This window comes from Calidris pugnax, unplaced genomic scaffold (assembly GCF_001431845.1).
Source record: "Calidris pugnax isolate Ruff unplaced genomic scaffold, ASM143184v1 scaffold55, whole genome shotgun sequence".
Taxonomy (NCBI): domain Eukaryota; kingdom Metazoa; phylum Chordata; class Aves; order Charadriiformes; family Scolopacidae; genus Calidris; species Calidris pugnax.
The window spans coordinates 2,694,578-2,717,766 of record NW_015090832.1 but is presented as its reverse complement, the minus strand read 5'-3'; the positions used below and the strand labels follow the sequence as shown (position 1 = coordinate 2,717,766).

At 44.0% G+C, this 23,189-nt stretch overlaps 1 protein-coding gene across 8 annotated transcripts in view; it reads left to right on the top strand.

Moving 5' to 3' along the window:
* The window catches only part of PTPRT (protein tyrosine phosphatase, receptor type, T), a 481,241-nt gene that overhangs the window by 378,844 nt on the left and 79,208 nt on the right, over positions 1-23,189 (top strand). For all 8 annotated transcript variants that reach the window (XM_014941276.1, XM_014941273.1, XM_014941274.1 and 5 more), the window contains exons 12-13: positions 6,001-6,274; positions 16,024-16,060. In XM_014941276.1, the coding sequence (XP_014796762.1) occupies positions 6,001-6,274; positions 16,024-16,060 (311 nt within the window). The remainder of the gene's footprint in view (positions 1-6,000; positions 6,275-16,023; positions 16,061-23,189) is intronic.

The window sequence follows — 23,189 nt, the reverse complement described above, 5'->3', positions numbered from 1 at the left end:
GTGAACGTTTCCAGTGGGCAGGCCTCGTGTTTGATGGCTGAACTTCTGTCTGATGCCTCTAGTTTGTCACAGGGCTCTGCAGGAGGAAATCAGCGCTCGGTGTTTGAGGTCTCTGTGTGATGCTCCCCAAGGGTATGAACCAGTGCACTGGCAACGCTCTCGTGGTCCTAAGGGCATCTTCTGAAAAACATTTCCTTTCTGAATAAGAGAAAAGACTGAATTGGTTGTTGGCCCCTCTAATTATTGTACAATTAGCTCTGTTCGTATGCACCGGATGCCTTTTATTCACCTCTGTGCAGTGTTAGCTCTTGTGGAATGGACAGGTAGTATTTGGGTTGAATTTTTGTGGTTTTGGATAGCCTTTTCAGGAGTGCTGAATCTGTTAATTCTCCAGAATAGGTGCAACAATGGACATTGCGTGTCCAGCTCCATGTCAGCTGCTCCCTCCCACCTGCCTTCAGTCTCAGATGACACAGCTACTAGAAGATGCACATCTTTTCCATCTTCACTTTGTTTGTCCTTTTTGTCCTTTGTTCTTTGAATTAAAATAACTTTTAATAAGGACACCTCTGCCCTTTGGTGATATCTTATTTCCTGTAGCCTATCAAACAGTTACTGTGAAAGTGATGTGTTCATTTGAGCTAGGAATGAGAAGTTTCTGTTCTCTGTTGGGTAAGCTGCAAAACCTGCTCACAATAATCTGCTAAAAAATGCGCTGCAAGACGAGGCTGTACTAATTGCCACTTATTTTTGTTCCTCAGGAGAAAATATTATTGGAAGTAATATATGGATGATAATATATTTATGTGTTAAATATTAAAATTAAATGAAAACCTATGAAATCTTCATGTGATACGTTTAAGAAAATTTAGTACCAAAATCGGTCCAGAGGGAGTACTAAGCTGCAGAAGCATTGTTTCTTTTCAGCTTTAATAAGTCAGGTGAGGGGATCACTGTAAGGCTACAAAGAAATGATACTCCTTTTCACATACTACCCTTATAGTGAAGAATTCACCTTGTTGGTATCACATCAGGATAGCAAAGTGCCCTGAGCAGATGTTGAATTCTTTATGGAAAGCTCTGAGTTGGCTTTTCCCTTCCACATTTGTGCACATCCTACATCCAGGACTTGAGTCTGGTCTAAATACATGGGTAGGTTTTTTGGGCAAGTGCTTCCCCAGTCCATCCTCACGTCGTGCTGCAAGAGGCACGGAGAGAAATGAAGAGCAGGGGCAGGAGAAGTCTGACAGTGCTCGGAGAGATCTCAGTCGTGCAGAAACGGGCTGTGATTTGGAGTGTTGATTATCTGCAGTTGGGCTTCCACGCTGAATAGAGAACTCATCATTTAAAAGATTACCTTGTAGATGATGATAAGAGCACATTTTCTTCCTCTGCAGACAACATTTGTGTGGTGGCGACCATTAGGGCTGGTGCTTTTATCAGTGATTTAGAGTGGAGCTGTCAAAAACTTTAAAAAGCTTCTATTTAAGTAATGTGGATTTATCTATCTGAGACCTGTGAAATTTCTCGAGGAATCCAGTTTTGGCCTCCTTTTCTAGTAAGAGCGTGCAGCTGCACAACAGGGCAGTCGGCTCCCCAGCCTTCTAGGAAGCCAGGCGTTTGATTAGTTGCCCAGATTGGAGAATCCCTGGAGAGCTCTCTGGAGAGCAGAGCTTATGGATGTCTGGAAGCCCGTCCTTCCCTGTCCTTATGGGGACAGCAGCATCACTATCTCCAGGGCGGTGGGATGGAGTGGTGTAGCACTAGGAGCACGAGGGACTTGCTCCCATGCCCTGCAGCACACACGTGTGTGCATTGGATTGCAGTGTTTGCAAATTCAGCTGAATATTAAAAATGTAGATGTAGTTGTTAGTTTTACCGTTATCGTCTTTCAGTTTATTAGCACTGAAGTTGTGGTGTAGTGTGGGGAGCTTTAATGCTCTGCTTTTGTTGTCTCTTTTTAATATAATTTCAATGTACAACACTGAAACTCTCTTACCAGCTGGGCAGTTTCAACTGGTGTATCAATCCTGCTATGAAAGCCGTGCTTCAGGTGGTGGTGGCTGAAAGCAGCAGCTCTGAAGCCCCAGGAGATCCGTGTTACTGCCTAACTGGTGGCCAGAATAAGAGCTTTAAGAATAGTTTGGTTATCTCCTCCTTATTTCTGTTGCCCAATGTTTTTTTCCTTCCCTCTAGCACTTCTTTTTGGAAAAATAGTCCTCCTTTCCCTTGGCTGGAATCCCATATTAGAAAATTATTAGTCCTAACAAGCTGCAAATGGTTGGCCCTGCCCAAGACTGACACAGCTGTGATTGCAGCCAAAGAGCTTTTGCAGGCCAAAAGGGCAGATCCTGCTCACTGAGTTTATTCTCAGTTAGTGCCCGACCGCAATCTTGGGGCTCATAACGTATCATGGAAAGTTATCATCTTCTGAGCAAAGTTGAATTACTTTTACTGCTTTGAGAATTGTTGTGGGAATGCAGATGGTTTGGCCAAACTCTAAGGTGGGTAATGGGATGCTTGCTACTCAGAATTCCCACCGGAGTTTCATTTGGGTGTAGGATCACTGATGACTTGCTCCAATGAGAAGGAGAACAGTTGTGAGAGCATCTCACCGCTGATGGTAGCGGGTGAGGAAGGGAAGCCCTCGCTGTGCTTTGCAGCACTTCTCTTGTTAATGCAGAGAAGTTGATCTCTGAAAATGCCCTAAAGGCACTCAAGAAAATTCTGCTGCTAGGTAAAAACAAAACATGAGGAAAAGGGCATAACCTGAAATACAAAGGTGTGGCAGAAAAGAAGAAAAGAGGAAATGAGACTCTACCGGTCTGTGTACCAGCCAGGGGTGAACGAGGAATCCTGCGCTTCTGGACGGTCTGAAAGACCAAAATACTGGGATCAAAATGTCAGGAAATGAGACCCAGAGCGATCATCTGGTAAGGAAATAATTTCTCAGAGTGATTAGTCTTCACTCCAGAGCAATCTTTGAAATTAGCCGTGCTCTTGTCCACTTGACTGCTTCCTTTGAGAGTGGCCGCTTGGCCACTACCAAGTACCTGAGACTGCGAGAAAGGAGTGAGGCTGAAGGGTGAGGGTCCCCACGTCAGGCAGGGAGAGCACAGGGAGGCACACGTCCTGTGTTGGTTGGTGGGAGCGGGGACAGAGAGGAGAAAAGTGCCAAGAAAGCAGTCAGTCAGTCAGTCAGTCGCTCCCCTGGAGTTCCAGCAGAGCAGGCATTAGGGTGGACGGTGAGCGCGGCGCTCCCTCGCATCCTGGTTTTATAGGAAAAGAGACAGGATTCGAGCAGGAGATTAGTGGAGTTTTAACTTGAACACAAATGGGACGTCTACTACGCTTCAGTTGAATGTTCATTAACGTATCTTCGTGCTTCCAGGGACTCCTCAATTTATTCCAAAAGAATAAACATTAAAAGGAAGATTTCGGGTCATTAAAAGAAGGAGTTATCCCCATGGAAGGAAGAAGTGCATTATGGCTGAGTATGAAAGCAAAAACATGAAAGAATACGGGCAAAAAAGTATCTGTCATTAGGTTCTATATGCATCAAAACTCTTCTCATAGAATCACAGAATGGTTTGGGTTGGAAGGGACCTTGAAGATCATGAAGTTCCAACCCCCTGCCCTGGGCAGAGACACATCCCACCAGACCAGGTTGCTCATAATATAGAAGAGGGCCTGTCCTGGTGGAGGGTGTTTAAGAACCCTGAAGAGAGAAATGAAGAATGTCCCTTGAAGATCATGAAGTTCCAACCCCCTGCTCTGGGCAGAGACACGTCCCACCAGAGCAGGTTGCTCATAGTATAGAAGAGGGCTTGTCCTGGTGGAGGGTGTATTAGAACCCTGAAGAGAGAAATGGAGTATGTTTTCACAGATAAATAAGTTCTCTGGTGATTAGGGGAAGAGTTCAGTTATCTGGCAGTTCATGACCCTGGGACATGTCTCCACAGACAAGTGTGTAAGGGGATCACCAAGGGAATGTCACCCTTTGGATACTTTGGGAGGTAGGAAGAAGGAACCCTTGGCCTCTGTCTAGGCTGAACAGAGATTTATATATATTTATACATATGTATTTATGTATATACATAAAGGGAACATTTTCTGTAACCAGAAAATCCAAGTGTTTGGGATTGTGTAAAATAGAAACCAAGCGTTTTTAGGTTCATAGGCGTGTGGCAAATGCCCATAAAAGTGTCAGTCACAATTTTGCGTGTTGCTGACAAACAAAATGACAGACTTTCCCAGTGGATTGTTATTGCCAGAGAGAAGGGTCAGAATAAGAATATCAGATAGACTGTTAGTGAGCAGTGTCCAAAAGCCCAACGTTTCTGTTGCCAAGCTGAGAGGAGGGCTCAGGTTAAACGGGCTTTCGCTTCCAGCTCCCACTACATCCTCAGCAATAATACTTGAAGTATTGCTGGGAAGCCTGTGTATCTTTTTAGAAATTGTAAAATAGATATCAGAGAAGGTCCACGGTCTTTTATTAAGGCCTCTAATGGACTGTAGGATTGAGGAAAGCTTTCCAAAATGTTGATGGGATGTCATTAAAGGCTGCGATACGTACGTCGGGTGGGTGCTCCGGCGGCATTAGCGAATGTTAGCAGCGTCCTGCGTGAGGACAGCTTCAGTCCTAAGTAATTCATAAATTGGTCTTGTGAAAATTAGTTGGTTTTGTGCCTAGCAGTGGGAGCCACATGATTTCCAAGCGATTTGCTGACCGCCCCGTTGTGGTTAGCAGTGAGCGTGCCAGATACCCACAGACCTGCAAGAACGGCGAATTCAAAAGCAGGAGCTGAGGTTTTGTCTCCCTCCAGCTCCACGGTGCCAGGAGCTCGCTTCCCGCAGGAGCATTGATGAGCTATTGCTATGCTAGGAATTTTTCAGACCAATCTTTCTGCAACAATGAGCCCGTGAAAGCCGGGAGAATGATACACTGCTGGCTGTTTCCAATCTTTTAATCGATCTCCCCTGTCTGCCTAAACAAAAGCCCAGTCTCTCACAGACAGGGGAGGGCAGCACGGGGGGAATATCCTGACAAAAAGTAAAATGACTGCAGCGGGATCTTTCTTTGTCAAACGGGTGAGTGGTGTTGAGCAGACAGTAAACCTGCCTTGGGCTGCAGCAGTATTGAACTTGGGGGCTTTGTTAACTGCCTGCGAAAGAAAGGGAAAAAAAAAAAAAATAAAAAAATCAGAGTGCATTTGAATACTTTGCAAGCTCCTCGAGCCTGAAAGAGTAAGCTAGAAATAACAAGATTGCTGTTATGTATCATAAAGGCCAAAAGCTTAGCGGGAATTGAAAAGGATTAACATTTCATAGAGTTGGATAGAATGTGAAGAGTTGTTGTTTCCTGAAACAAAAGTGACTTGGGAGAGGCAGAAAGCCCCTGCTCAGTATATAACCCAACATTTAGTGATGGAAGGTAGGAGGAGACTTGCTGTCTGGAATTAATATTAGAGAAGTCTTCATCTGAGGACATATCCCAAAAAGAGGTGTGAGGGAGGGCCAAGAAAAGTTACTTTCTTAGAAGAATTGAGAATCTTTTTGACCTAAACTGGTTCTTGCTCCCTGAAACTATTGCAAAAGGGATCTGACACCATTAGCAGGTGCTAACGCTCTCCTCTACTGCAGTCCCCATTTGGCCTAAGCAAACAATTCAGCTTGGTGGCTGAAAAAGCAAGCATCTACTTTCTAATATTCTAAAAATTCGTTATAGACTGGATATTTTGTTATTTCATCTTTTTCCCAAAGTGTGACATGATTGAAATCTACTCTGACTTTCACCAACTAAATCAACAGAGCAAGAGATCAGCATCTTGCCCAAATGATGACATTCAGTGGCTGCTGTTACTGGTCTGCCAAAAACGGTGTTTTCTGCGATGCCCTCACAGTGTTTCTCTTACGTTGCCTTTTCCTTTTATTGTTGGAAACATTCTTGATATCTAAGACTCTTGGGGCTCTAATCTTGCCTTCCTCTCACCCCCCTAGTGTCTATCAGCTTGTTGTCAAGGAGGAGAAGCTGCAGAAAGCACGGAGAGCTGCAGACATCATCGAATGCTTCTCCGTCCCAGTGAGCTACAAGAATGCTTCCAGCCTCGACTCCCCGCACTACTTTGCAGCTGAGCTGAAGCCCATCAACCTGCCCGTCACACAGCCGTTCACCGTGGGTGACAACAAGACCTACAACGGCTACTGGAACGCTCCGCTTTCGCCCCTGAAAAGCTACAGCATATACTTCCAGGCTCTGAGCAAGGCAAATGGAGTAAGTACAAAGAAAATTGAAGCTGGATCTGTACATATGACCACCTCTGTCCCTCCTCCCCGCCTTTCTCCTTCCTACTCCATTGGATACCAGTTCAACTGTTCCTCATTATTAACCTCTTACGGAAATGTTATGAAACATGACATGGCGGCCGGTCACCAGTGGTGTCCCTCAGGGCTCAGTTTTGGGGCCAGTCTTGTTTAGTATCTTTATTGATGATCTAGATAAGGGGATTGAGTGCACCCTCAGTAAGTTCGCAGATGACACCAAACTAGGTGGGAGTGTTGATCTGCTTGAGGGTCGGAAGGCTCTACAGATGTATCTGGACAGACTGGATCAATGGGCCAAGGCCAATGGGATGAGGTTTAATAGGGCCAAGTGCCGGGTCCTGCATTTTGGTCACAACAACCCCAGGCAACGCTACAGGCTCGGGGAAGAGTGGCTGGAAAGCTGCCCAGCAGAAAAGGACCTGGGAGTGTTGATGGACAGCCAGCTGAACATGAGCCAGCAGTGTGCCCAGGTGGCCAAGAAGGCCAACAGCATCCTGGCCTGTATCAGGAATAGCGTGGCCAGTGGGAGTAGGGAAGTCATCGTGCCTCTGTACTCGGCACTGGTGAGGCCTCACCTTAAGTGCTGTCTTGAGTTTTGGGCCCCTCACTACAGGAAGGACATTGAAGTGCTGGAGCATGTCCAGAGGAGAGCCACCGAGCTGGTGAGGGGTCTGGAGAACAAGTCCTACAAGGAGAGGCTGAGGGAATTACTTTGGAGAAGAGGAGGCTGAGGGGAGACCTCATTGCCCTCTACAACTACCTGAAAGGAGGTTGTAGAGAGGTGGGGGTTGGCCTCTTCTCCCAAGGGAATAATGACAGGACCAGAGGAAATGGTCTGAAGCTGCAGCAGGGGAGGCTTGATTAGATATTAGGAAGAATTACTTTCCTGAGAGGGTGGTCAGGCACTGAACAGCCTGCCCAGGGAGGTGGTGGAGTCACCATCCCTGGAGGTTATTCAAGAAACGTGTAGAGGTTTTTTTTTTTTTTTTTTTTTTTTTTTTTTTTTTTGTGGTTGGACTCGATGATCTCAGAGGTCCCTTCCAACCATGATGATTTTGTGATTCTGTGAAAACTAAACATGCCACTAGATTCCTTTCAATCAAGTCTCTGATGCCTAGATCCAATGAGAATTCTACTGGGGAGCCAGACTATATAAAGACACATGCTGGCATGTAATTTATAAAATTAATTGCTTAGAATTTGAGTGGTTTTTTTCCTTGCATATTTTTTCCTTGCATGAATGTCAGAGTAAGGGCTATTATGCTTTTAATACTCGTAACTGCAGTATCCTGGTAGTCTCCAGTTCATGGTGCTTGTGATTTTGGAGGAGGCATTAGGAGATGAGATCTGCCCAAAATCTGTGAAGTTGGGTTACCTTGTAGCTTGCATTTGGTCTTATCATCATGTAGCACTTATGGTTGGAATTTTCAGCTTGGGTAAGTCCCACTGCAGTGGGGACGACGTGCATGTCTTTCTTACTGCTTTTGAATACCCTGGGCTATATTTTTACATTAACTTACTCCGTGATGTTAAGTTTAATGTAGAGACAGCATAGGAAACACAGTCTGCTATTCTCAGATTCAAGTGATGTACATGTAATGCCACAGCAAGTCCCATCACAGGAAAAGTGAAGGCCTTTTTCTCCTCTCCCGATCTATTCCAGCCTAGAATAGTTTGTGACCTGCTCTTTTAACTTCCCTGTTTCAGATCTGTTCAGCTCACAGCGAGCAGGTCACATCCAGCCTAAGCAGTCATTCACCTTCCTCCCCTTTGACTGCCCTAATTCTTTTTCCTTCTCACATAACATGATACAATTTGACACTCTGGCTTCATGAAGAGTCTTAGAGCATTAACACGGTATCAAGAAGTTGGGTAGCCGAGTGTGTTATTAGCACGTTTGCCAGCACTTTCATGAATCTGTGACTTCAACATGGATAAGTTCTCCAAGACATCACCCCTGAAAGAGCAAAATTAGGAAAATCAATCAAAGGTGAATGGTGTAGGCTTCGGTCTCCACTTGGGATAGTGTCTTTTATACCCAAAATGCCAAATCACAGCTGCACGTCGCAGAGGGCTGCGCATCGTTTAACGGGCCAGCAATGCCAGTGCGTGTTCACAGCGTGCCGGGGTGTTTTACTGCCTTCATTTATCACCATTCTCCTGCAGAGCTTCTGCTCTGTGCCTGACAAGCACAAATCTCCTCAACGCTGTGCTGGTTTTCACCTGGGTTTCCTTTCTGGTCGATGTAGCCTCCTTCCAGTACCGCTCAGTTAATTCAATTTTGGATTTGCCTTTATAAGGGAAATGGTGAAATATATGTGTGTGTGTCTCTCTGTGTCTAGTTAGTTCCCCCTTGTGTGATAGTTAATTGCTAGTGAATGGATCCCCAGGGAAGAAAAAACTTTATTTGCTTAAGTACAATATAATATGCCATAAATGGGTGGGATGAATGGAAGTGTAGGCTTCCCTTGGCGTTCGGGATTAAGGCAGCACTTAATGTGTGGTTCCTGCTTTTTTGGGGATCTCTGTAGCTGTCAGGTCACATCACACTCTCCACATACAAGGTGATAAGGTCTCAAAGAAGGATGACTTGCTTGGGCTTTTCTAATAGGAACACAAGAGTGTAAAGGACATTTTAAGCATAATTAATCAAAAGAGTCTGTATGCCACAAGACCCAGTGTGTGAAAGCATTAGAAATGTCCTGCCAGACAAAACAAATTCCTGTTTGAGTAAGAAATTGCCCATTGTGTTAATAATTTATCTTGGTGCAGTATATGCTTATATATCCTTGAAGTGCCGTGTTATGGGAAAATACACAGAGGAAATGTCCCCGAATGGAATGTGGATCTTCCAGGAAGTAGCTGTGATAGTTTTTGTTCCTGGATAAAATCCTTAAGCCCCACATTTCAAACTCTAAGGTCTGATTTTCATCCAGTCTTTTGCAACTATAAATAATAAGTTTTGTTTCATCCCCAGAATTGTTTAGAGGTATAATTTGTATTTAAGAATTCTGTGTTTTTACTTACGTCTGTAGCCTGAGCAGCTTTGACTGGGCGTCGTGAAGCCTACAAATAATTATGGGTGCAACGTGGCGCTTCTGATAACACACATCTGCCCAAAATCTGAAACAGTAACAATTTAGCTCAATTAAAATACAGTCTTATGTTCCCTTGCACATGAGAAACTTAACATCGCCACTCATTTTTTAATTAGGATATTCTATAGTTTCATTAATCACTGACAGTTGTGGAATGATGAAACTTCTTTCCACACCTGGAACCCGCCATGAGAAGCCTTCGTGCAGTGAACCAGAGCATCTTCCTTTGGAAATGTAGGGCTCTGGGGAGAGCTTAATTTGAACAAACAGTCTGCATTTGGTCAAAAATCTTGATGAGGAGGAGGTAGAAGTGCTCCAGGAGTTCTGTGTTGTCTCAGCTCCTCTGGATGGGGGGGGGTTGTGCTCATTTGGTGTTCTCGTCTGCTCTGCAACCATCAGCCACGATTGTTACAGTGAAAGGAACATAATTAACAGCTGGATGCCAAACAAGTGTGGCAAATTGCTGCGAAATCAGATCATGAGCTTTTCTGCCTTCTCTTGTGCAGCGTCGTACTTGCTGTTTGAGACTTTGAATGAGCTGTCTCTGCCTCAGTTCTTTTCTGAGGACGGTTGCACGAAGTTTGGTCAACGTGGTGCTGCTTCCAGACAGGGGTCTAAATAGAACATGTGCAAACCAGAATGGTTTTCAGCTTTGTTATACAAAACGCTTCCAAATTGTGCGAATTTCCCTCCTAGGGACTGTTGAAAGCCAGATGCTGAGCTGAAATGTGTCAGAGTTGGAAGTAAGAGGGGAGAAAAAAAGAGAAAATGGAACCAGAAGCTGCAGGGTTTGTAACTGGGAGGAAGGGAGTTGGGGAGGAGAAGCAGCTTTAGTTACGTTTTAATTGTTAGAAGGAGTTAGCACCAGAAGTGACAGAGGAAGAAGAATGGACAACTGGCTTGCCTGTCCTCTGGCAGGATCTCCACACACACTGTCGCAGCCATCCAGGTAGTTGGCTGGTGGTTGTCCCAGTGCCACCTGCTGCAGATGGCTGCCTGACAGGGCACCACGTTCTCCTTGGCTCAAAAGCCTCCCCAAGTTTAGCCCCGTTAAAACACCAGCCCTTGCAGCACTAATCCCTCTGAAAGGTGAGGCCAGGCTGGCAACACTGTGTCACTCCTCATCCTCCCTTACCCTTATACTGACTGCATCATCAAAGCTAAACGTTGGGGCTTTTATTGTCCCCAAGTTCTTTATCTGGGTCACTGTAGGTGACAGTCTCTGGTCAGTGATGCAGTTAACACACTTGGCTGTGTGAAACCTGCCTGAATTTTTGAGCAGCTGAGAAACCAGAGCTTCCTAAAAGCCCATCCTGCACTTGCATTTTGCCTCATTGAGTTACAGTGAAACCTGTAACAGCCCAGTTGCGATCGATAACTCTTGGCCATTTTTCCTCTAAACGGGAGATGAGGCAGGAGCCTTTGTAACGCGGCAGGAGATGATGTGGGGGATGCTGCCAGCTGCTGGTGGTCCAACAGGTGAATGATGTTTCCAGGCCCAAATTGTGAAAAGTAGCACCACAGGAATCAATGAGAATATTATTTTTGAGGGAATGATAGATTCTACAGAGATTTTCATTGATTTTTTTTTTTCCTCTCTAATGACTTGTACTACATGCACAATCAGGCAGTTCATTATTATCAGGGGACTTCAGGCTGGATTTCTAGATGCTGACAGGTCTACTCACCGTACGCAATATTCTTCATCTGGGATGTGTTGGAGGTATGGCTAGAGCTGCCAGCAGAGAGGTGGTATTCATCCCTGTGGAGATGGCCCAGGAAAAAAACAGTGAGGTATTTCAGTTCAGCACGAGCTGCGTTCTGAAAAATGAAGTGGCACCAAGGTGCCTGCATTGCTTCTGCAAACTATTAAACATCTTCAAGTTCCGTAGGATTTCAGGTGTACAGTTTTCTTCACTCACGTTTACTCCTCCTTCATCTCATGTTGGAGCTGCTGGGGCAGAAATAAAGCAGCTGTGGAAGCACTTCACTCTTTTTAAGCCCCCGTTTCCACATCAGGTTGACCATCTCGGGCCAGAATACATGGACCTGAGTGTTTTCTGGATAGTAAATAAACCCCTCTTCCTGTCTCCTTCACGGTTGAGAAGTGTGGGTATTCAGTGATTAACTGACCCCTCTTCCTGTCTCCTTCACGGTTGAGAGGTTGAGAGGTGTGGGTATTCAGTGATTAACTATATGTCATTGAAATAGCTTTCTATTGTAAATAGTAAACGCCATAACCACTTTGTTACACCTCCCTTCTCCAAGTGACATGGATACTAAAAATATCTGATAATTAGAAAGACAATACCAGGTTTGGTGTGATCTATTGGAGAACGAGCAGTTTCCTTAAGCTGGCAATAGATATTATAGGGGAGTCCATTGACCCTGCACAGGCAGAGGCACATCATTTATTTTAAAGACAACAAAGAGTTGGCTTCAGTGGGATGAAATAGAAGCACACGATCTACAGCTCCTCTGAACTGGGGCAAAATCTGTTGAGGACCACAAAAATAATTCCATATGATGTTCAGTGGACACGGTGATGGTTTCTATCCGGTGTGAAGCAGGTTGGCAGCAAGCACAGTCAGTGTGGAGGTCTGGAACATGGGGAACTAAAGTTGAAACTGAGACCAAGTGGGAAATTGATCATTTCTTGTCTGGTCTGGGCACCAGCAAAAGTTCACGTTGCCTGTCCCCAGTTGGAGCTGCCTGATGGAACCGTGCCTGTTGGAGGACAGCCCTGAACGGTCCGTCTGGGGACAGCAGGTCTCACTGTGCTGGCAGGTGGTTCTTCAGACGAGGCACGCGCTGTTTAACTAAGGCAAAGTCATAATAATAGTAAAGTAAAAGAAAAATTGTGGGTGTGAAAACAGATGGATGAAAAAGCTCTGCTTCTTTTATTGTTGTTCGTAGTCTGTAAACAGCAAGCTGTCATTTTAAAGGAAAAGGAAAAAAAAGCATTTGCCCTTTTAGGTTGTGAAGATGCAGCTGTCACATAAACATATGTCCTGCTGCCCTCATAGCCCTTTTCTGCAGCAAATTCTTCCCATACAAACACTAAACAGACAGAGGCAGAACTTGTCTTGTTATCATCCAGTGTACTTCAGTGAAATGTGCGTTCAGGAACCTAAATAATTAGTAGACAGCGTCAGCTCCCTTGCTTTCAAAAAGAAATAAACAAAGGATATTTTTAAAAAAAGGATATTTTTTAAAAAATCTGAAAGTTCAGAGGGATGCTAAAACAGGCTCATGGTATTGTAGTTTTGGCAGAGAGGGGCTCCCCCAGCTCCACAGCACAAGGTGGTTTCTCTTCAGAGGGGTCTCCAGCCCATTCTGACTGGGTCTGCTCTGATATGGGTCTGCTCTCCAACCACAGACTGCCAGTGCTCTGAAACACCATCCTCCTGTGCTCTGTGTCCATGCTGCCTGGACTTAAAAATTTAACTGGGGTTCAGCCTTGAGTGAGGGTACACCGTACTCCTTTTTATTCATGTGGAAGTTCCAGAAAACAAATTTCCATAAATACGTTCTAGTAAACATGTAGATGGGCTTCATACTCAGTCAGCTTTCTGGGTACAAAGCATGTTGGAAAATGGAAGTTGGATCAAGAGCTGTAGGACATATTCATGGAGTGTCTTCCTGTTCCAGGATCTTGATTAAAAAATGCCTACTTTGGTCTCTTGCTGTTTGGATCCAAACGTCTTGGTATAACCTGGCAGTGATACCGAGCCAAAGAGTTGTGCACTGGGACCTTAAGTTACTTCTAGGATTTCAGCCATAATATAAAACAGGTATCTTATACTGAATATGTAGGATCTGGGGTCATCATTAAGGCTGTTGTAGACATAAGGCCCTGTAAAACTTCAGGGGTGTCACAGCATTCGAAAGAACATTCAGAAACAACACAGAGACTGAAATTTAGGAAAATGACTTATGTTTTTCTAAAAAAATTTTTATTATCCCTTTCTTTCATTATTTTTCTTGTGGTTGCTTTAAGTTATCTGGACAGATAAATGAGAATTACCTACCTAAACTACCTCACATAAACGTGATAATTACCTGCTTTACTATTGGCTAAAAAGAAGCATCTTTACTTCTGGTCAGGAAAGCAACTTGTCTGAATCAAAAGTAGTGTTTTCAGAAAACAAATGTGATTGTGGGAAAATGGTTCTACTTTTTTTTTTTTTTAAAAAAAAAAAACCTCATGTATTTATTTATTCTGCTTCTTGTAAAAAAGTTCATACAAACTCACAATTCTCAGCATCAGTAAAGAAAAATAGAGTAAATTTAAAGAGATTTCATTTTTATGAGACACCAAAGAGATGAGCAGTGGGTTGATCAATGAGATGATCAATGGAAATCAATGGAATAATCAGGTCTTATCAGGAATATGGACTGAATTCAAGTCTTTAAACTTCAGCATCCCTAGTAGCTGGACGTCTGGTGTCTGTGCAGGTTTCTTTTATGTTTTCCTTCTCAGAAGATGCAACTTGAGATGAAGTCCAGATGTCTTGTTCCCCAAGTGATTGATCGCCCTTGCTTTTGGCAGTGTCAGATCATGGTCTTCTAATAACTGATTGTCTGTGCTAAGTGCAGCAATTAGTAGATGTAGATTCAAACAGAAGACACTGCATCCTGTCTTCTCAGATTACCCCGTGGGAGAGCAATGTGCAGGGATACGCACATGCTCAACTGAGATCAGTTACAGCATCATTAACAAGATTTCGGGTTTTGTTTTCTCACCTCTTCTTTTCTAAACGTTGACTAATTTATCCAGCTTTTTGTTGTACTTTGAAGCTAGCAGAGAGCCATAAATACAGAAGAAAATTTTCCACAATGAAGCGCGAGCAAGTGCCCACCTACTTTTAGGCTGCAAAAATGCTATCTTGATATTTTTTATTTATTTTATTTTTCATTGCTGATTTTCCAGGTCACCTTGTCTTAGATTGCAAACCACATCAGAATCTATCCGTCTTACAATTCCCAGCATTACGTGCTGAGGCTGTGCTCTGAAAATAAAGCTGTGTTTTTCCTGCTTCATATACCATCACTAGTAATAAAGATTTTGGATTTCCAGAATAGCTGGCAATTCGAGCTGATTATACGGGAGGCAGAGACGAATGGGGAGCTCTGTTGGTGACTTTGTGGTGCCGGCGGTTGTACGGGTTGTGTGGGGGAGTTGATTTTTGAGGGAGAGAAGGGTGAGGGGACCAAAGAATGGTGCCTCTGGTTTACTGGGATAAACAGTACTTCAGTCCTGCTCTGGGGGCTGGGAAAGGATAGAATCATTCAAGTTGGAAGAGACCCTTGGGATCATCGAGTCCAACCATCTACCCTACTTCTACAAAGTCCTCCCTTAAGGATGTCCTTAATAGACATGATTTGTCCTTGGTCTTCCAGGAGTTCCCTGAGAGAGTTTGAAAGCTATATCAACAAAGGGACAGTTTCATAGAGTTATAGTTTCTCCTGAATATTGCATTGTTTTTAGACTAGACACAGGGTTACTTGCATTCAGACAGTGTGGCTGACTTGTGTCTTGAGGCATCAGAGGGAATCACTCTTCCTTTCCCAGTGTGGGTCCTACCATTGTCCTCTTCCTACACGCAACGTAAGTGTGAGGAGAAGGGCACGATGGGACCATGGGTTTCTGCTCAGGCCAAGGACGGTCTGTCACAGACAGACTAGATTTTCTCCAAGAGCAAATCCAGGCTTTCACAGTGTTCATCTCACCCTCTGAGGCTGGAGTGAGGTGCTCAGCAGCGCATTCGCTGGGCTGTTGTTTCCAGAGCCCAGACAACATCCATATTAATGGAGCGTTGTCACAGGCAGTAATTTATGCAGTGTTCATTACACCTGAGATGTGTACAGGAGCTTGTAAAGACATAAAGTGCTACGAAATCCCTGCAGGTTACTGCCTGGCAAAGTCAGTTTTTAACCAAAGCAGGACGTTAAGATTTTGGGTGGGGGATCACGCATCGGGCAGGAGCGATATGTGCCAATCTGGGCTGTAGAATGAGGAGCTGAGGCTACCAGAAGGAATGTGTTTTCAGAGGAGGTGGCCCGAGAAGGCTGCCGAGCTTGAGCTTTTAGTGAAGCCAAATACAACATCTCTGTTCCAATCCAAGCTCCTGTTTACGTGGATCCGTGGAGCTGGAATATTCCAGTGACTGCTTCGGTGTCTGTTTGCCATGTGTTTAAATAAATACCCAATTTGCAAAATTTGCAGTAATGGTGCATGAAAATTCGATGTACAGTTGCGTGTACTTTTGACCCAAGGCTTGTCTGCCTACTGCAGATCAGGTCATTTAACTGGTGAATTCTACCAGTTCATCAGGCAGTTCCACGGGACCCATCGCTCACATCGAATGGGGAAAAACATGTTGACACTCTTAACTTCTCAACAGTTTAGAGAAGCAGCTGCGTGCGAGTCCATTAGTGCAGAGTGGTTTATGCAACTAAAACTGTTGGTGGCATTTTCAGAGGCGAAGTTTAAGAAAAACGCTTGTTCTAGTACCTTTTAAAGGAATTTATGCTTATTGTAAATGGACAAATTACACACCTTGACGTTTTCCTATATTTTTTTTTTTTTATTTTTCAGGAAACAAAAATCAACTGTGTCCGGCTGGCGACAAAAGGTATGTGGGTCTCCTTTTCCTGTGAAGCACAATGCCAGTAATGTACAAGCTGCAGTGGTGACACAACTTGATTACAGTTACTATTCAAAGAAAAAGCCTCTTTCTTTTCTTCTCTCTCTTTTTTTTTTTCCCCCAAGGAAGATTTCAAAAGCAGAACAACACTTTCCCGAACCACTTGACTTATATGTGTGGACTCTGTTATTTATTTTTTCTTAAAGACAGGATATCTGTGTCTCTGTGGGTCCTCCTCTCCCTTGCTCTGTCGACAGCTTTCCTGTCCTGAGGACTGTTCTTGCTATTGGCAGAATGTCACTGAAAAAGCTTCCCATTAACTTTTTTCTCTCTACCACTCTATTAAGTAGATAATTAAGAGAAGATCTCACACTAGCCTAACCTTGAACGCAGCGGGGCATAATTCTTATATTCTAATTTCATGGCATAATTCAACAGAGTAGAGTACATTCCTTATTTTCATGGCAATTAGTTCAGAACAGACCAAATGGTTAAGTCGAATAGACCAGACTGAGCAAACCTGAGACAAACATTAAGATGCGATGCTCCTGTCCCCAGGTTGCTTCACCAGGTGCTGCTCTTGAGGGACCAATGATGACAATGCCTGGGTTCTGTCTTGGAATTTAGAGTTGCTTCAAAGTCTTCTGAGGACTTCAGAATCACCCCAGGGGCTGCTTCACCAGCGAAGGTGTCAGAAACCAATTTACTCGTAACACAAACAGAGGAGTAGCTGTAAAGAGAGTTCCTCAACACATGTCATGCTCTCAAAATGAGCCGTACGGAAATGACAGGGTGATTGCCATGGGCCATGCTACAGGTAGCTCCCTATTTCCAAAACTCAGGGTTGCACCTTGTGCTCTCGCTGCCTTGCTGTCACCTGAAATAGCTGTGTTACTGCCTGTGGAGTCTTTCCAGAGTTGAACAAAAATTGGCAGGAACATATGACCCTTTTTTCTTTGAGGCACCATCCCATTTTTTCCATTGTTTCACTCCTTTCTGTCTTGAGGCAGTAACAGAGGTTAATTATTTCTAAGTACTTTATCCCAATCACTTCTGCACTTACAGAGGTGTTGGGAGGGATCAAAGAAGCCCCAGCTAACAGTTGTTGGGTAGCAGAAGAAGACTTTTTCCACGTTTATATGGGGACACCCCCCAGACTGTTACAGAAAGCGGTGCCCTGGGGTGGCAGGTGCTGCATGAAGTTGCTGCTGAGCCTGGTGTGTGAACTGGTGGGGCTGTAAGCAGTTGTGTCACCACTGAAAGCCAAGGAGGATGAGCCATTTCTCCCCTTTTCCCCTTTCATCTGTGGCTCCAGTGCTCCCCCATATCCTCTTGTTGCTTTCCTTTTAAAAGTTTCTCGTAAATTCTTCGTGTAATTCATTCCTCTGGGTTACAAACATTCTATGTGTCTCAGTCTCCCCTCCTTCCCCCTCAGTTTTTCCAGCTGGTAGTGACGTGACTGTTTTGGATATCTTATTTTGGCTTTCTGGTGGTAGAAAGAGAAGGAGCAGGACTGGGTAAGATGAGTCTGGGTGAAGTGAGTCTCCCCAGGGTTTCCCAGAGCTTGACTAGAAGTCTCTTCATGAGATCAGAGAAACTGTATTGATTCCTTTTTGGAAACCTGCAGTTTCTTAGTTTCAGTTGTTCATTTTTCTGGAGTTGGTGGAAGAACGTTTGTCGTACTGACAGAAAAGATACTTGCTCTGTGACTATTCAAAGAAAAATAAAAACTCTACGTAGCTTGAAAAGTCCCATTCTTGCGTGACCTTGTGATATGCACTGGCTGATCTGGGTACTTCAGAAAAGTGTCACATAAGTGTTTGACCTTGAGTTGACTTCTGCATACTGATTTAATTTTCATTAACCTGTTAGGGCACCAGGAAGAGTCAATAAGCCACCCTCATCCTGTCATTTCTGAACGTTGGCTCTTTTTAAAAAGGAGTTTTTACTAATATTAATTTGATAAGAGACATAAAAGTGATGGTAGAGCCTGAGGATGCCTGAAGCCTGTTTTTTGGTGATCTTGAGGATTTTTCTCAATTGACATGAATGGAAAAAGACAGGAAATGATGGTAGTTCTAGTGTTTATTCTTACTGTCGCAATGGATATCACTTTTGATTTATAGGCAGATGTCTTATTTCTCTCCATGGAGTGTGAAATCTCTGTGGAAATTCTTTTTTTTTTTTTTCCTCTCTTGTCCTTACTGTGAATTGCAGTGTTGTATTTCTCAGTGCCTGGCCATTGACAAGGACAGTGGAATATGCACAGCTGTGGCTAATTTTCTGCACTTTTAGCTCTTTCAAAGGTACAGTGTTGCCTGCAGCTCACAGGCAAGGTGGCGTCACGAGCGATCCTGTAGCCTTGATAACGTTCACAGCATCTTCCACTGCTGGCACCTGTGAGGGACGAGCAGCTGAGCAATCCCTGAACAATGTGGTTCTGTGGCTTGGAGCTTTCCCAGAGTTTCACATTTCCATATGTCACGAGGCTGAATTCCCTCCAGACATTCACTCCGTGTGAACAGAAGGACTCAGACACTCCCTATCCCAGCCCCTGAAGAGGGGGGTCCTATCTGCCCCCTCCGCTGTGCGGCAACGGGCAGAGACACTCAAACTAATTGCATCGTGGCTTGATCAAAGGCTGAGCTGGGATGTTCTAGATGACCTCCTGTGTCTGTGCTGTCTTCTGTCCACCCGTGATATTGATTATCTTTAATGGCATTGCCCTGTATTCGCCTTCATTTGCATCGTTGTCTTTCTGAGGATGGAGTGAGCAAACCTGTAGCCTGCCTTGAATGAAATCATCAGAGCTGGTACCAGAGGTACTGCTGCGGTGTCTTTGGTAGGAGTCAGGAAAAAAACCACTTCATTGGAGTTGGGACTAATCTCGGCATTAAAAGCTTAAGAGCTCTACTTTCAGTTTGTACCGCAGAAAAAGCAGATTTTGTTTTGATGCAAGAAAATAAATACATTCTAGGTGCCAGACAACATGTTCATTTTGGGATATAGGCCTAATCGTTCCATTCCCAGACATCTGACACTGACATTCCCAGACATCACACGTTAACGTTGGTGAAATGGGTCCTGATTTACACCAGTGAAGGGAAGATTAGGATAGAGACACGTTTAATTGAGGCAAGTATTCTCTTCAAGTACTGGATTAACAAGGGCACTAAACATGAGTGTGGGAGTAATTAGGCAATAAAATGTGTTAGGCAGAGTGTTACTGGGGGATTCTAACACATCTTGGGTGTTGCTGCAAGGCACCTGCTCAGGAGCTGAGGAGCTTTAATTACTTGGGAGACGCATGAGGCTGTTCCGCTGTCGCTACTTCAGCAGGCTGGGAGGCAATTCGCCGTGTGTGTCCCGTTGCCTCAAAACTGAGAAAATGAAAGTAGACAACTCTCTAAAAAGTGTTTTAGTCCATTAAAGAGAGTTTTGGAAACTTTCCAATTTTCTCTCCCGGTGGTGCACTCTTCTGCATGGTTTCCTGCGAGCTGCTCTTCTTCACACGAACTTGATTCTTGGGGTTGCAAGAAAGATGTCTCACCCCTTTGAGTGTTGGGTTTCAGCATTTCAGAGCACTAGGTCATGGCATCAGTGGTGTATCCTCCAAAGCAGAGCCAGTAGACACCTCCCCATGGCACGTTTATTGAGCTCATTTCCCTCCATCCAGTGTCCCAGTAGAAGAGTTTGCTGACGTCAGTGGACTCACCATCAGCCTTTGCTGTGGGGACACTGGGCAATCCATCAGAAAGCTCTCTGTGTCTGTCCAGTCTGTGTGGCCATTTCACGCTTTGCCAGCATGTTTTAAACCCACAAGCATTATTAACCTTTTGTATCTACGTATGTATTTACTTTCAGGTTCATTGGTCTCAGATTTCTTACCTTTTTTTTTTTTTTTCTTACCATTTCCAGCCATAAACATCTCTCCCCACATGGGCTACTCCTCTTTGTTAAATTACTAGAGTGATGTCATCTTTCACAGCATTAGTCACTTGGATGCATATCATTAGCATAAAACACTCTTTAAAAATAAGTTTCTAATTAAACCTCAATTTGCCAGCTCTCTGCCATACAATTTTCATTCAGCCAGTTTATTTATTAGTTTTGCCATTTGGTTTCCTTGATAGCATTTGTTTTAATATGTCCCATTCTTTCTGAATTAACTGACTTGTTCTCCCTGTCTTAAAGTAACATATTTATATTGACGCTTTATTAGAGAAAATTGCAACCTCTTACCAAGAGAGAGCGATTACCTCTTGTATTCTTAAAGTGCATTAAATTAATTTCACAATGTAATTGAAACCAAGGCAGAGGGCTCATTAATGGTTCCTTATCTCCTGATACTCATTTCTTCTTTCTTTAAAATGTGAGTTCTTGCAAATGAAAGAATGGAACTTTAATAATCATTATGAGGTACATTTTTATTTTTTTTCTTGTTTTTTTTTTTCCTTGTGCATGCTGCCCGGGAACGATTTTGCTTGTTCTTAGCAGTAATAGGTAGGCAACAGGCGACCACGCGCAACCCACCCAGCCTCTTGAGCACAGGTGATTATCAGTTCAGGAGAAGGAAAACTGTTCAAACTTCCCAAAGTCTGAGCAGCTTCATGACTTCTTGTTCCGTATGTGATTTGCACGGGAAAATACTTTTACAGTTATTCTAACTGTGGTATAAAGGGGACACTCCTTCCGTGGCCTCCTCCTGCACCGAGGTGAGCACACCCTGGGCAGGGGACGTCTGGAGGGCTAAACACCACCTGAACCTTCATGGGGGCACTTGAGCATGAGTGAGGAGCCCCACGGATTCCTTCCTGGCCCTCGGCAGAGGCTGGATATCTCCCTGAGCGTGCATGGGGATGTCCTTGCGTTTTTGAATTAAAGTAGCCATGGTGTTTTCTGGGGCTGATTATTGCACTTACTCTCAGACAGCTGAGTCCTGCAGTTGAAGAAACGCTGATGGGAAAATGAAAACTAGATTCTGTCAGTCCTCTGAGTAGAAACTTCTGCTGCCATCGGAGATGGTGCAGAACCGAGCCTCAGGAGCACTGAGTAAAGTCATTCCCAGATCCCTGGTGGGGAGAGTCAGAACTTCTCAAATAGAGAGAGGGAATCCCATCAGCTTCTGGAAATACTTTCTTTTCCTTTAGCCTGGTATGCATAGAACAACTTCCTGGGATGTGACAAAGTGTGATTATTACAAAAGGGAAGGGAAAGGAGGGTTAGTTTCTCAGTTCTGGGATAGATTAAATTTGTGTAGGAACGTTCCTCTCCCAGTGCTGCATGGTTGTATTCCCATCCAGCTGTGACTTCCTCACCCAAAAATTATTTTAACTATGCATCAGGACAGCTGGAATGATACAGGGGCAAGAAGGTACTGGGATTACTGTGAAGTTCAAATGCCTTTCAGAGAAGTGGTCCTGCTTTTTTGTAGCTCGTCAGCACTGAAAAAGGGAACTTCCAGGGAGACGAGTGCTTAACAATCTAGAGACCTCAGAAAGAACCTGGGTCTGAAAAGTGACCAGGGAAAGAAATTGTGGAGGGGAGAGACTGCAAAAAAAAACAATGGAAAATGAAGAGGAAAAAAATTCCTACTGTTCACACGCAGTTTTGCTGCATGTGAAAACAGTTCATTTAACCACTCTTGCTCCCTCAAATTCACTTAAGAGGGCTCTGTTGTTTTCCAAAATATATTCTGGTTTTGTAGACAGATAATGTGTTTTTAAAACAGATCTAATCCCACTTCAAATCTGTTTGTTATTGCATTTTGTCTTCTGATACGCTGGGATGTTATTCCTTTGACAGGTTTATTCTGTTTTGTCCTATTTATTTGAGAGAGTTTTGTCACACTTTTTAAGTTGAATGCATGAAAATGTTGGGTTTTTTTCTTTTCCCCTGAACAAATCTCTGCCTTCTAAAAGTTATTTTTTAGAACAGGTTTGTGTTTCACTGTAATTAATTGTTAATACAGACACATTTATGTTGCCGTTACTGAAGAACATTCCCCACTGAGAAGACAACTCAAACTTCCTGTGGATCCCCACTTACCCACTCAGCATCTTTATTTTCACCAAATTTGGTATCGAGACTTACTTGGAGGGATTCAAAATGTTGACTTTAGGGGCTTCCTTAACCCAGGGAGCTAATGAACCAACTTCAAATTAGTGAAGAACCTGGTGCGGAAGGATGAGGCCACAAGTGAAGGGAGGTTGATACCCTCAGCCCAGTTTCTAGAGGACACTCTCTGCTTTGGAGCTCTGCTGCTGCCTTCTCAGACCCTTGTCTTGTGCTTCCCAGTTAAAATGAGCAGTGGGAGGGGAGAGGCTGGGAGAGGCACTTGTTTACCTAAAACAAGATAAATTTGGGGTAGATGAGCGACAGTAAACCGAAAATACCACCTCTGAAATTCAAAGTATCTACTGCTGGGATACACTGGGTTGCTTCAGAGAAGAAGGGTCTTTAGAAAAAGCAGAATAAAATTGATTATCACTGTGTGAGCCAAGTCCTCCTGGAACCAAAGCAGGCGTGGATTTACCTGGGGTGCTGCGGGGGCTGTCGGCCCCTTACAACCCCCTCCTGGCGTGGAAGGCTGCTGGTGGCTGGGTGTTGTGGCTGTGGCTGGTGGGTTGTGCAGTCATCTTTGTTGGCAGCTGAACCAGTAGCCAGGTAAAGGAGGAGGGAAAAAACAAAATAGGGCAGTAATTTGACATAAAAGCCAGAAGTGAAGGTCAAATCAGAAGGGATTTTTTTGGTTTTTTCAGTGTTAACACCAGCTTATGTGGGTAGTCAGTATTTCTTCTCCACCTTCTGGTATCTGGAGATGCTTTCTAAGGTGGATCAGACGCTGGTGAGGTATTGTGGCTCTCTTTAAAAGGTTTTAATAAACAGATTATCACTGTCAGTGTCCTTAAATAGCACTTCAAAAGGCCTGACAAACCCAAAGCTGTTACAAATACATTATGCCTCTGTTTTCTTACATAGAATTTTTGATGTTCAGAAACAGGGTTGTTATTAATGCATTAGCTCCTCAGTTTCTTCCAGGAACTGGACATTTAAAAAACTATAGGGCAGCATTAGGATATGTGACAATGTCACGAGGGAGGTAGGTGTGAGAGAG